Source organism: Geospiza fortis, unplaced genomic scaffold (genome assembly GCF_000277835.1).
Source record: "Geospiza fortis unplaced genomic scaffold, GeoFor_1.0 scaffold95, whole genome shotgun sequence".
In the NCBI taxonomy this organism is placed as follows: domain Eukaryota; kingdom Metazoa; phylum Chordata; class Aves; order Passeriformes; family Thraupidae; genus Geospiza; species Geospiza fortis.
In genome coordinates this window covers 5,539,354-5,554,138 of record NW_005054333.1, presented here as the reverse complement: position 1 = coordinate 5,554,138, position 14,785 = coordinate 5,539,354, and the positions used below count along the sequence as shown (strand labels likewise).

Here is a 14,785-nt window from a genome sequence, read left to right as displayed (position 1 = left end):
TTTCCCTCCTTTTCCCTCCATAATCTTTGCTCTACTACACTTTTCATTCATTTTATTTAATTCATTTCCTTTATTACTACTTCTATTTGCACAAATCCTTCACATGTTTTACTGCTGACTTTTCTTTGCATTCCCTCTCCTCCTCCACTGTAACTCTTCATACTCTATTTCTTCGCTCTCAAAATCAAGAACTGTGATCATCTGCCTTCCCAGGCTTTCATCCTTCAATCTCCTTCTATGTCCTCTAGTTGCTTTCTCCAATGACAATCTCTAATGTCCTGCAAAAAAAAAAACTCTACTGAAGTTTTAGGTTAGTCCTGCCAATCCCAGCCCTTTCTTATTAACCTGTTATTTGGAAGAAAGTACTCCACTCACCATTAAGTGATGTTTTTTATCTCCCAAATAATCATTCTCTTTGACCCCTATCCATGAACAAATCTCATCAGATTTTTAGCCTTCCCCATACCTGTCTCTGAAAACCTCATTTGTCCTTCACTCTAGATCAGTTCTGTTCTGTCCAAAACAGTCATTTACCAGCCCAGGTTCTTATTTGGTGCTACTCCTCTTCTTCTAATAACCAAGTTCCCTCTATAATGCTTTAACTATGCCCAGCACTTGTTCCTACAAGCAGACCTGGGATCCAGCCTGTAAGGATTCAAAGTTAAAGGGTGTTCCTCATAAGGGCTATAAAGAAAATATAAGCAAGACAAAGGACCACCATAGGCTAGAGGAGGAAAAAAATGTATTTTTAAGAATAGGAAAGAGTAAAATCTGCAACTTTTTCAATTACTAGTCTATATATTAACAGTTTGCTGGTGCAGATTCCCTTAATTCGTTCTCAGTTCAGCCATATAACTCCCATCTTCCTTCTGCTATTTCCAGAGGAGGATTTTTGCCCTTTTTTTTCTGAGTCTGGTAACAGAGTAGATTTGCTTTGCCACCTCCACCACCCCGCTGCCTTGCCACTCCAAGGTTTTGTACATTACGGGCTCTAGTAATTTTCAGATGAAGAATTAATAACAGACCAGAAGTTAACTGCCTTGTTATGCCTGAGTAACCCTGGTCACATATAGAGCCCACTTAACAGGTAAAAGATGAGAAGACAGAAAGGCCTGGAAATAACTTCTTCTGTAGCTAATCCCAACCAAAGACTTTCAATAACTTTGCATAGGATGCGATGTCTGATCTAAGTGCTGGCCAACAATTTAAATGTTTCCTAGTTCCTGACTACTGGAAATATAAAAATCTGGCAAATACCACACTCAGTCTCTTCAAGAGGTTTTGTTGTCTGTAGCTACAGATGTGTTCTGCAAATTTGACAGCTGACACAGTAAATTTTTCCAAGGCAAATTTTTCTGGTGGACGAGCAGTCCTGGTTGGGTTCATTCGGCGTGTTATCTGGCCTTCAGAGAATGTCCTCCTTGGGGTTTTCTTCTGTTTCTACAAAGAGAAGAAAATTCCAGTAACTGTCTTTTCAGCTATGTTTGTAGTGTTAAACACTAGAAACAACCTGAAAATATCTGTACCACACTTGTACTACCATGAATTGATCTACTGTTCTCCTCTTCCTTACTTGTTAAGCCAAACCCCACCACCAAATATACTCCCTACACACTATACCTTTTTGCTACTTTTAAATCACAGCTTAATGTCAAATTCCGTTCCAATTATTATGACAGAACTATACCAAGATTTAACACATGGCATGTTAGGGTGGAAGCCAGTTCTCACTGCTCTTTGGTAGCTAAATATTCTGATTTTCCCACAATCTGAATATACAATCGAGGAACATTGAGGAATACACAGTTTGAGGAACAAGCTGAATTCTCATTAATTTTCTTTTAAACTTTTTTAACTGAAAGGGTATTAAGAAGCTGCTTCCTTTAGTTCAAGATTCCTAATTTTGGAGATTGTTGGGAGGCACAAGATACCCTCTTCACACTGTCACACCTCCCAATTATTGTGTGATTGAATTCATGCAACAGAAGTCCTGCATGGACATCTAGCAAAGACATGGCCCTTCAAGGTTTCTTCAAATCTTTTCAGTTTATAATATACATGGAAAAATGCTACTCTACAGAGAAAGCTGCTAAGCTCAGTTTCTCAGCTGCTTAAAGCTGAGAAAAATCAATTGAAATAACTACTGTATAATTTCTGTTTGTGTTGAATGGTTCAACTTCATGAGCACAGTTCTATTGGGAAGGGTGGATTTTAGAAGAAAAGCCTACAAGAGGGAAATTAACAGAATCTAAATCCAAAGCAAAGCAACTACTCTCCCTTATTCCCACGTACTCAGACATTTGTCTAAGATGTCAAATAGTATTTCTGGAGCAAAAAGGATGAAGTAGCATCTTATCTTGGTCTTTCTCTTTCTTCATAAATTATCTTAAAAAATTTATTTCCTCACGTAATCTCTGTCACTTCACGAACCATAGTAAATTTATACAAATGAAGTGACCAAACCCAAAGAAAACCAGAACAAACTTGCTGAAAGTTTCTAATGAAACACATTAAGTCCAACATCTAAGTCTAACAAAAATTACTGTCATCACCAACCAGTACTGGGAACTTACTGCAGGAGTCGAGGAGGGTGTTTTCACTGGGAACAGGTCCGGTATGGAATTCAGTTCTGCCAGCAGCTGGGCAAGCTGAAATCAAGTAATATCACATTGAAAACTCACTGCAACTTACAAAACAAGCAACACCACCTACCATCCATTCCTCACATGCACTTCAAATTACAGCTAAACATGTGCAAGGAACCTTTATGGAAGCACTTAAATAAACTGGAGCTCATAAAAGGGGTTTATTTACTCTGCCATAAGCAAACAATACTAATTTTATAGCTCCCACTAATTCTTACTGGGAATTAGAACTAGCCAGATTTACATAGTGTCTTGTCAAAACAGCACCAAAGGAGTGCATTACAACACAGCAATGACTGATAACAAGAAATTAAGTTCATATGATAAGAGGGAGAAAAAAAGACAGGGTGCCAAAGACAGTAAGATGTTCCCAGTGAGCTTTTACTGACTGCAGACACATCTGTGCTCTCTGCCAGAGAGCTCTGCAGCCCCTTAAGCAGTGCAGACACTGGGTACACACTCATTGCAAAGTTAGAGAGCAACTAAACCCCACTGGCAGTTTCCCCAACGCATGCATGTTCTGATCATGTACAGCATCAGAAGTACTTTAGCAGGATGATGATTTCTTGCACCGTGCACAAGATGTCTTGGAAGTACATTTCCACATAAGCAGTGGCTGATAGGTACAAAAAAGGCACTGACCTGTTCTGGAATCCCAGAATGAGGCTAACTTCTGAAAAGCCACAGGTAGTGGGGATGAGCCAAGCTGCTAGCTGTCTGAGATTGCCACAGCCATCAAGACATTAAAAGCTGAATACAGTATTTCTCAGTAAATACTTCAGTGTGGCATTTATTAAGAGCTATTTAATGCGATTACAGTACTGCTCCTAGGATGCCAGTGAATTTCACAGTGGTTGAACTGCAAGGAAGAGTGGAAGGTGAGAAGGACCAAGGAGCAGCAAGACCAACACAACAGCAGTGGGAACACATGACAGATTAGAAGTGCAGGTACAAAGCTGAAGCAAGTTTTTACACGGGAGCTGCAGGCCCACGCCAAGAGGTATTGCTTGAACCCCAAGACTGCTTGGAAGCTGCAACTTTCCCTGAAACACAGTAAATCTGAAGGAGCTACTAAAGACTGAACATCAGTTTGGATTACATAGCAGGATGATAATTAAAGAGAGCTGGTGGCATGTTGGATAATAGAGGAAAAAGCATTCGTAAATGATCAGTTGCACTTTTCCAGACCTACAAACACATACACACATGTTCAGCAGTTATATAGTAAAGCAATACTGTAAAAATCACATCCCACACAGCTGAGAAATTACATTTCTCATCCTCAGCAGCTTTTAGCTGGCTTTCCAATCAGGAACTGCAGCAGATCTGTCACACACAAACAAAAAGTAGAAACACTATTGTGCAAACGACACCATAAACCACCTGAAAGGACCAGCTGGTTTTCTGACATGTTCTGAAGGCTGCAAAACTTGGTCATTTATAACTTTGTTCATATCCACATTAAAAATTCTTAGTTCTACTCTGGTTTTAAACTTGACCAGGCTAGTCCCTACTTGAGGTTATTTTAGGGGTAAATGTCTGAGTGCTGAGGGTCCTCCAGGATTTTCCCAGGTAGAAAAATTCACTGTAACATTTTCCCAAAGTTCCAGCACAGCATCAGCAGGGACCCTAAAATTCAAGTATGCTAAAGCTAAGTAACTGGATGTAAATGTCAGAGAAAAAAACATTGCTCTTAAGTCTTACCATGGCTTTATTTTCTTTAATATTTATGGCTCTCTTAAGCAGTGCACTGGAACTTTCCTCCTGTGTTTCTTTAATGTCTTCTTCAGACTCTGAAGCAGAGCCCTCTACTTTGTCCGAACGCTTGAGGCTTATTTCTTTGGAAAGAGGTGTGAGGGATTCACTGTCCTTTAGAGCTAAATCAGACGAAGCCTGTTCAGGCATTTTTTTCTCAGATGACTTCCTGGTGGGAAACTGTAAAGCAACACGAAGGCCAAAGCTTCTTCTCTTGGGGGAAACCTTCTTCTTCATCTCTTCCTTCTCGTCTTTCTCATTACCCAACAAATTATGGTGTTCTTCATCACTCAAGTCTGACTCCACCATCTGGAAGTAAGAAAAATCCCATGTTACATTATTGGCTCTGACATTAGAGAGTTAATTTTTAAATCACTAGTTCTAGACAGCAGTCTTTCCAGCCAAAGGCACCACCATAAATTCACCTAAATTAACATCTTTTTACAAGCTCACAGTACGCAACATATGCCTGTGCAGAGATCAACAAAACATCTACATATTAGTGCTGTCTGGGATACAGACATGACTGCCTCCAGAGGAACAATCTTGCCCAGTACCATCTACAAGCAGTGGAAGTAGTTCTCATTTCTAATATGTGATGCTACATTAAATAAAGCATTCTCTCTCTCTTTTAGGAAAACATGTTTTAATTCAGCATGAAAAAAGAGCATCATAGTGTATCAGAAAAACTCCTACAAGAACATGAAGTTTACACAGAAGAGACAGAAAAAAAAGAAGTCAACATATACATTCACATGTAGGTGTGACTGCCTTTACCAGAACTTCTTTCTTGCTCACATGTACCTCGCTTGAAGCGAAGCCCTCAAACACTTCTGTTTCAGAGTCAGTGTCCTCAGTGAAAATCCTCCGCAGCTCTTCGGTGAGGTATCTGGACTGAAACTGGAGCCCCTGCAAAAACACCACTCAGGAGCTGTGGGAGGCAGTCAGATACAGAGTATTCACACTGCCACAATAAACAGGCTTTGAGGGTCAAAGCAGTGCCAACTAAATAGCACACTGTGAAAGCACTTTGCAGGCAAAGCCTGTCAAAAGAAACAAACAACAAGAAGACAACATTCCGTTTCAATATTGAGTTGTTTTAACATTGCAAGATTCTTTTTCCTCATTTTGAGGACAGGGCTTTAACTGAGCTACTTCTTGTGGGGGAAACTTTTGCCTTCACTTCTTCCCTTCTTCATTACTTCATTAAAAATAAACCATTAGTTTTCTTGTATGTAAATTATCATGTTGTTTTATGTATATTCTTCTGTTTTATGTATTTTCTTCAACAGGCCTTGAATAGAAGAAAATACAAATGAGAGATGGGGTCTGCTCCTCATGTTATTACACCATCACTGAACTGACTGATACCAACACAAATGATCAGAGCTTTAAACAGCCTGACCAATATCCTTCCACCTTTCAACTTCTCAGCTCACTGATTTTTTGGTGCAGTTTATCATTCCCTTATGTTCTAGGGTAGACAGCTCCTCAATTTCAGCCTATAGACCAGGAAGTAAAAAGACCTCATTAAAACATTCTTCATGGTATGTACGTTACATCCCAATTAAACACAAGGCTTTTACTAAATAGAAGTGTATTTCCATACTTCCAACAAGAACTAGTAGAAAACCATTTAATCAACCTGTTCCTGCTAATCTCTTGAGAGACTTGTTCCTGGTAGGAATATAATCCATGTTCACATCACACCTGCCTCTTGAAAGTCAGCAACATGTAAGTTTATTTCCCCAATTTTCCTCCGTTACTTCTTCCTCCCACACAAGAAACAAAAATTACCTTTAATACAATGCATTTGCTAAATATCTTTATTCTTCCTTTCAATTCCCTCCCCTCCCTGACTTTAATTACACATTTCTTTATTTTAAGATAATATCTGGTGAAAAAAAGATACAATAGATGAGTGGAAAAACTTAGAGGGGAATGGGAGGGGGGAGCCACTGCAAATGCTGTTTCTTTACACTTAAACATCTACAAATTATTATGGGTAATTGTAATGAGTTTTCTCTGAGGAAAATTACTTTATTCTTTTGTTGATAGCTGCAGTGCAGCTGCTTGAGAAAGGAATGAACACAATAGGGAAGTTACTTTAAAGTTAAATTGCACTTCTTGGAGGAAACTGAAGATTTTATGTATTCTGTGGTTTTATGAAATTCCACAATGAAGGTTGATGGGGGAAATACGCTATTTGTTAGCTAAAGTAACTAAAAATAACAAACCTACAACTATGCTGTTCATCTATGAAGAACAGTCTACACCGGGTAAAATACACGCCAGGGATACCTATTGTGGGAGCAATTGTGGGACCTCACAGAAGCGCAGAGATGATCAGAGCAGGACTGCAGAAAGCCCTGAGGAAAAGCAGGCACACAGAGGTCACTACTTTCGAACTCATTTGCACCTCAGCATCCAAGGGAACACCTGATGCACTAATAGCCCATTTACCACCCCAGCAGGGCAGCTACCTGATGCAGGGCTCTGATGTGCAAGGACTGCAGATTATGCTGCAGTTGGATGGAACTCAGGGTATTTTTATTGTACCATTTAGTGGTAAAGAAATTAAATTCAATACTGATCAAGATTTAAAATAATTCTCATCCCAAGGGAAACACAGGAATGATAAGGAAGGTTGCAATGCAAGCTATAAATCTGGAACAAGTCTCACTGGGATTCTCAGCAATGCATGTTAAACTAACTATCCATCTCTTCCACAGCATTTTTCATCAGAGGATTTTAAACTGCTTTGCAGAAGAGATCATTATCATAAACTCTATTTCACAAGTTGGGAAATCAAGGGAGGAAAAAGTAGTCTAAAGCAGAAGCTCCCACACAAGGTTTCCCCTCCACCACCAATACCTGTCCCCACTGAACCTTCTTGATAGTCCGCATAAAAACACAAATTCAAGAGCAAGCTACCACCTGGTTTGCTGAAGCCGACAGTACCGCTCTCTAGCAACAAGATTACAAACTAACTTAGAGCCCTTTAATTACATTTTAGACTATCTTTATCCACAACACAGACCGTGGCTCTACCCCCAAAAGGTCTCCACACTCTCCTGGGGTCAATTGCCTATAAAGGCTGAGAAACAGTACATACTTGTAACAAGCCTTATTCTGTCTCTTTCTTTGGCTAACACTAATCATCTTCCTTGTCATCAGCACCTCTTAACCAGGCACTGACCTGATGAACTAGGAAAATAAAAGAAAAAAATTTCATTTATCTCATTAATGAAACAGAGGGACCTTTGCAAGAGCACAAATGACAAAGGTACCATATAACACATTAGCCCATGACTATCAAGCATGTAAGTATATGTTTCCAAAAGACTAAAAACTAAATTTTTTGTCACACAAGACAAATTCACAAAGCTGTGAATTCAGCTGGTATCTCCAGCTACCAGAGAAGAAAAAATATCAAATGATTGTGCTAATCCAAGCCACTCCATCAAGAGAGCAAAGACTCTGCACTACTGCAGCGGGAGCTGATGCTTTCTCTGGATTACCACTATCAAGACATAATTTTAATGCAGAGACAGCATGGAGATATTTTGGAAGAAATACTTTGAAGTCTACATACTCACAAATGCCCATCTAATAACCAGCCACATCTTTCCAGGATGGTAATTCCCTTTTTCCTGTTTGCTACACTTACCTAATTCATTTAAACTCATCTTCCAATGAAACACATTTTCTTTTTTATATTATGAAGGAGTTTTCAATAGCAACCACTAAACCCTAAATACTAAGTTTGTTTACATTTAAGTTTAATATGGGCACTGTAAATTACAGGTTAAGGTTAGAGTTATAATTCACACAGTTTTGACATAGGCTCAGAGTATTACTGCATCCCAAGAGAATAACTGGACTATGGCAACCTGTTCCTACCTCTTTTCCAGACTCCAGGGAATCAAAACTAGCACAGTTGTTCTCTGACAAGAAGCTCTGTTCGGAAGCATCATCTTGGAATCCTGGAAAATCTTCACTGTCACTGGGGGTATTAAAAATGTTTGCCACATCCTTGGGTACCTGCTTCTGATTCAAAACAAGACACAAAATACGAGTCACACACACCAACTTAACAGGAAAACTCAAATTTACAACCATACAACTTATGTTTATATTCCTATGCAAACACGAGTCTGTAGCACAAAATATCTATGTGTAAATTGTACCTTATTTAGCTAAACTCCAGGAAAAGTCTGTATAGACTGTTTTAATACCTGAATACAGACTCAGGATCTGGGACTGGGAGGGGATGCAATACACAGGGTGTTCAGCTCCACAGGAAAGTACTTCAGAGACATAAAAATACATGTGTGCCTCATCTTTGCAAGCAGGAGCTCAGGACACTCTTACCCATGGGGAAACCCACCACCCCTCCTGCTCTTCCCAGAGCAATGATGGCTCAGAGGTGAAGAACACAACCTCAAACACAACACAATGCTAAACTACAAAGGAACCTGACCTTTAGATCCCACAGTACCATTATGGATTTTAGCAGACACTTGGCTAACTCCTAAAACAAAACCAAGGCAACTCGTTCTCCTCTTGGTCAGTACTGTCACAGAGCTTCTCCTGTGATACTTGCTAAGAGAGTGAAAATGTGCTAACCAAGAACATTTCTCCTCTGCTAAAAGCCCATTTGTGGCCCGCCAGGAGAGGGGGGAGCACAGCCAAGGGCAGGCAGGAGCCTTCCTGAGGTGACCACGGTCACAGCTTCAGCATTCAAGAAGTCCAGTCCCAGCCTAGGAGACTCATAACACCACCTCCAACCATTCCACTGGGCCACACACTTCACAGGAAACACTCTGGATAAGGCTCTGCACGTGCCAGGACAGTAAGAAAGTTCCCATGTGGGCTGCTTTAGGATCTGGTGTGTGTAAGGATGGCATGAATAAGTCAAGCCTTAAAATCAAGGAAGAAGGCATTTTGCCAAGTTTCAGAACACATTTTCACATATCCAAGTATCACCTATAAAACCATTCTGCCAGTCACACAAACGCTCTGGGAGAAAAGCATATGCATTCCTCACCAGCATCCAGACACTCATCCCCCACATCCCCCAGACCATATACACAGCTCACACACACCACTCCAACCTGAAACAAGCCTCTCTGCTCTTTGCTAAAGCCACACTCTCATTAACTCTCGGGAACATGAGATCAATGATTGCCTGGTCAGAGGCCAATTCCTCATCTCAAAGAGCTGTTTTCCAGCCCTGAATATCCACCAGTACATCTCAGAGATGAGGTTCAGAACTGAGAGCAGACTGCCCTTTTCTACTGTCATAGAAAACCAAGGTTGCTCATACAGGGCATATAATGATGATATCTTTTTTTTCAAAGTTTACTTGTGGCAAGGCAAGTGACCCAAAGGAAGCTCATTTCTCCAGAAGTAATGTAGCTGCAAAAGTTCCATTTCCATTAAAACAGCAAGCAGTACCTTCACCAAAGCATCACTCTCTGAAATAAGCTACAGTAAAGGGTGAACATGGGCCTAATTTTATTCTTGTTCTGACCTTATACAGCTGATGTAGGCTGATGCAAAACCAACTTACTGTTGCTGGAGCAAGAGTAGAATTCACTTCTGAAAAACTGACCCTCTCAGGCCTGTAATAGCATGATCCAAACTACAGTTGCTAGAGTCATGCTGTCCATATCCAAACCCCTTTGGATATTCCCTCACTCCTACCTCCTACAGTGAACATCCAGAACCCACTCCCGTTGCTGGGGCAGAATTTACTTAGTACAGAGCAGTGCTAAAAATGAAGGATTGTGCATTTTAATGGAAAAACATACGAGGAGCTGAGAGTCTTCCTGCTATGAATAAATTGCTTCCAGGAGCCACTGTATTAGTTCTTGTGCTAATCTACAGCTGAGTTAGCCACTGCTGTGATTACTGTATGCCTGATTTCTTCTTCTTCATGTATTGCTTCTGCATCTGCACCAGAGGAGTCATTATTTACTGATTTTGAACAACAACAAAAAAATTCTTTCCCAGTAGGAGAATTAATTTTTTTGCATTCCCAAATTCTATGGTACTGGTACTGATTTAAGTAACTTACTGTAGAGCTCCAAGGATTTTTAGTTTGTGACTTGCTCCCCACAGCCTGAGTAGGAAGAATCTCAGTTTGGTCACTGATGAGTCCCTGTTTTACCAGAAGGGCTTACATTAATAACAGACAACTGACAAGGTGGACATACTCCAGAAGTTTAGAAAGGGAAACCTCAGGGTGAATCTTGATTAGCGGAATTATTAGAATCTATTTCTGCACCTGAAATTGTAAGCCAAATTTATTTCCAAGAAAAGTTCACTGACATAAAAGACAAGCTTGCAGCAAACATCTCTGTCATGATGGGTTCATTCACTGTCATTTATTGCGCAGTCCTGGAAGCCACAGACATTTCCATCTTCAACTTTCAATTAAAATACATTCTGAAACTGATTTACAATCAGCATCAGAGCCTAGGATTTTCACTCTTGTCAACAAATTATTACACACCAAGAAATAAAATACATATTTGTCTAAACAGAAATGTCAAAATGTTAATTTATTTAAAACATCTGTAAAACACAGGCACTCCAGCAGAGGATCTTTACACCACTAAACCCCTAAAAAAGTCATGAAGGCAGAGATGTGATGAACATTGCAAGCTTGCTCAGGGAAAATATTTCAACATGAATAGACCACAATGGACTGCTGAAACGCTACAAGTGTGAGAAATACTGTCTTTTAAATATACCTGTTACAAAGGCTAAATAGCAAAAGCCTAGTAAAAGGTGGAAATAATTCACAGCTGCTGAAAAAGTCAGTCTTATTTCTGGTAGGAAGTTTTATATCTATTGAACTCATTTATTTTCGCACATAAAATACACTTAGTTGTTGAAAACCCCTACAAGGTACTATTCAAAAGTATCAGCAAACCTTCCCTGCTACAGATGGCACACGATCCAACAACTGCCAGAATAACAAATCATATGTTTCTGCAGAAGTTGTCCAAAGCTCAAGACATCCACAACTCTCAGGTTTTCCTTCTCTAAATTAGACAAAATACCACCAGTATACCCAGGAGCACCCTGGGATGTGTTGGGCTGCATGGAGACCCCATTCCCACAGAACCAGGGGCAAACAGCTGGTATGTGCCTGTGGAGGCTGGCAGGTCTGTCACCAAGGGCACAGGGTGACAGAGCCTGGTAGCATTGTCAAAGCTATTTCCATCACAAGAGCTAATGAAAAATAAAGTACCCAAGGTACTTTATTGGGAGTCACAAGAACATTTTTCCAAGCACTATCCCCATGAATTCCACCTTGTTAGTCAATGAAAAATGAAAAGCCCGAGGTGAGCTGTTTTGCCATCTACATCAACAGGAAGAATTTTCATGTTCCAATTGAAAAGGCAACTTTCCTGACACCAAAGCCAGAAAAGATGCAACTTGTCCTGTAGGCTGTGAGAACACTTGCCTGCATGCAAACCCGTGGATTTGGTAGGAAGCAAGTTATTTCTACACTACTTACTAATATGTTTAATTTTTTAAGAGTTATTTGCACACATCACAATCCCCGCCTGAACACTAGCGCATTCTTCTCCAGTGGTGTTGTATCACGAGAACCTACAGCACAAGAAAGCAGGGCTAGATGTAGTTCTCCATTTTTGCTCCTACCATGGGGAAAAAAATCAATTGGGCTGTGTTCCCTTAATTCAATTTAGCACAATGTATGGGCATTCCTACTCAAAGCAGAGGACACACAAGTTCAGTCACATTCAAACTCAGTCAGACTGAAATAACCAAAGTTTAATTCCAAGCAGATACTCACACAAACCAAACCTGTGCAAAGTCACACCTTCAGCACATACTGGAAAGCCTCTTGACTTGTCCCAGGTTCAGTCCAGAAGCCAACCTAAGGCACACCACCCAAGGGCACCGCATTTGGCTCACATCTCAAAGAAACAACCGAACAGGGAAGCACTCCAAGGCTGACAATTGTGGGCAGCAGTACAAGTATAGAGGGGCCCAGCCAGAATGTCAGTAGGTGCCAGACCAATAAACCAGAACTATGCAGAAGTCAAGATCCTGGTTTTTCCACTGGAGTCACAAAGGCGAACAGCACTCTAAAAGCTTAATTTTAAGCATCATACAAATGTGTGAAAGACGTGGAAAGCACAGAGATACAAAGCCCCAAACTGCAGTGCAAAAGAATTACACAGACTGGATGCATGGTCAAAAAGACTGTCAACCACACAATCAGCCAAAGACTCCTGGGCATCAACAAAATCTAGGAAGGCAAGAAAGATTGCGGATAACCTCCAGGATTTCTCAACATCACTAAAGCACAAGAAGCTGAAATCCCCTGGACAGTGAAGTATATTCCTGGCATAAGCAGTAGGAGATGGCAAGGCAAGCGAGTGTTCTGAAAGAAGAAGGAACAACTGATAGAACGAGTAGTCATCACCCACTTTCATGATCTTTGCAGGAATAATTTGATTCTAAAGTAAAGACGGATTATGCCTGAGCCTTTAATCTGTCACAGCAACAACTCCTGGGACTTTGAGGGTGCCTCCTCAAAAGGTTCTGGCAATTTTCACACCAGTAAACCTACTGCTCCATGAAAATTTGGTAAATTGCGCTGTTTTCAGAACAGCCAGCCAAATACAGTCTCTATATTGCCTTATCTAGACTGATAATAAGCGAATGTCCATAAAGCTACTTTATCCTAAAATAAGGAATGCCCAAGTATCATAACCACATGGCAAATCATTTAAAATGTCACCTTCCATAGGCAGTACCTTCCTGCAAACTATTTCCTACTCTTCAAAAATGCTGATAGTACTGTGAGTATCAGCATGCCAGCATATGAACACAATCCAAACACTATCAACTGCTACTATTTCTTTGTACCATCTTATCTCTCACCAATCCTAAGAGTTGTAACAACTATTTCTGAATTTATTCTGCATAATTCAAGAGCGTCCCATGGTGATGCCAAATTACTCTCCAAGCCCTGGTATTTCAAGGAAAACACTTTTGTACAATACCGTGATGCACGCTCACTTTGTGCCTGGTCTGCTCAAGTCTAGGATTTGAGTTCAGGCCTTGTGGGTGCAAACACTTAGCCACAGCCAGTGCCCCTTAAACAAGCTCTGTGTACTGAAACTGCTGTGCCAGGACCTGCCAAATCAGACCCCGGGACAGGAAACGGAGCTGCAGGTCTTGCGATTCAAAACAGTTTTGTACTGCTGATGTCTTCAGCAATTGTTTTCAAACTGGGGCATGTACTCACAAGCCCATCTGCCTGTCAGCGGTGACAATCTGTGACTTCAGAGGCAAAGAAACCTTCACCACCACATCCTTCTGGCCCAGCCAGGACTGAACTCACTGCTCACCAATGTATCACAAAGACAAGGCAGAGCCAGCAGAAGGTTGTGCTCAGACAGAAATAAACTCCCATGAGAAACAGGAAAGCACCAAGAACAGACACGGTCCTTCTGCTCTTTGCTGAGCCTTGAAAGAAACATGATGTGCAGCATTTAGCCGTGTAACAGAAAAGGAACTAGTAGACAGTAAGTCTTGTGTTGCAGCACCCGAGGTGAGAACTGAGTGCCATTTGTGTCTATAGTCAAACAGGGCTATCCCAAATTGTTTTACAGCGCCCTTATCTTCACACTGCCAACGGAGGGCCTGAGGTCATACAGAGGTGGAAAGTCTTTGTGAAGACACAGGTTCTAATAAATACTCCAGCGGCTCTATTACACTCCAGTTCCACAGAAACCCCTGTAAAGCTCTAACTTTTCATCAGCAAGAGTTGAATGAGATGTTGAACTTCTCCTTGCTCCTTCCCACCACCTGAGAAGCTCAGCATGACTTGAAGAGAGTCAATTTAGACTACATATAAGGAGAATGGTAAAACACTGGAACAGCTTGTCTAAAGAGCTGGTAGATGCTCCACCCCTGAAAACATTCAAGGTCAGGTTGGATGGCTCTGAGCAATCAGATCTAGTTTAAGATGGCAACACTCCTTCAAGGAGGTTGACTAGATGAGGTCCCTTCCAATCCAAAGTATTCTGATTCTATAGCAATACCACCTCCGAAGATTCGAACCACACAATCAGCCTGATGCACCCAAGCATGCGCCCCCAGGCTTGGACCAGACCACAGCGGACGCAAGCATGCCTCTCAGGCCACTCAAATATGCGCCAGCCTTTGCATCGCGGCCTTCCAAAAGAAAAAAAAAAGAAAAAAAAAAGGGGACAAAAAGGCCAGAATTAAAAATAAATAAATGTATTGGCTATTTCTAAAGTGGTATCCCCAGGCTCACAACTAATTAATTGTCAGTGATCCACTCCAGCCTTTATTAGAGCCGCTACAAG

General features: G+C 40.9%; 1 protein-coding gene and 1 long non-coding RNA gene across 2 annotated transcripts in view; one reads left to right on the top strand and one right to left on the bottom strand.

The window, feature by feature from the left end:
• The window catches only part of LOC115947950, an 11,151-nt gene extending 5,627 nt beyond the window's left edge, over positions 1–5,524 (top strand). Inside the window, exon 3 of the long non-coding RNA XR_004081800.1 lies at positions 5,036–5,524. This is a non-coding gene — a long non-coding RNA (uncharacterized LOC115947950). The remainder of the gene's footprint in view (positions 1–5,035) is intronic.
• Positions 1–8,331, bottom strand: part of CDCA7L (cell division cycle associated 7 like) — an 11,653-nt gene extending 3,322 nt beyond the window's left edge. Inside the window, exons 1-5 of the mRNA XM_031057647.1 lie at positions 8,304–8,331; positions 5,205–5,309; positions 4,350–4,709; positions 2,574–2,648; positions 1,258–1,440 (exon numbers count right to left, since the gene is read on the bottom strand). Coding sequence (XP_030913507.1) covers positions 1,258–1,440; positions 2,574–2,648; positions 4,350–4,709 — 618 coding nt within the window. The 5' untranslated portion in view covers positions 5,205–5,309; positions 8,304–8,331. The remainder of the gene's footprint in view (positions 1–1,257; positions 1,441–2,573; positions 2,649–4,349; positions 4,710–5,204; positions 5,310–8,303) is intronic.
• Between the last annotated feature and the right edge of the window lie 6,454 nt (positions 8,332–14,785).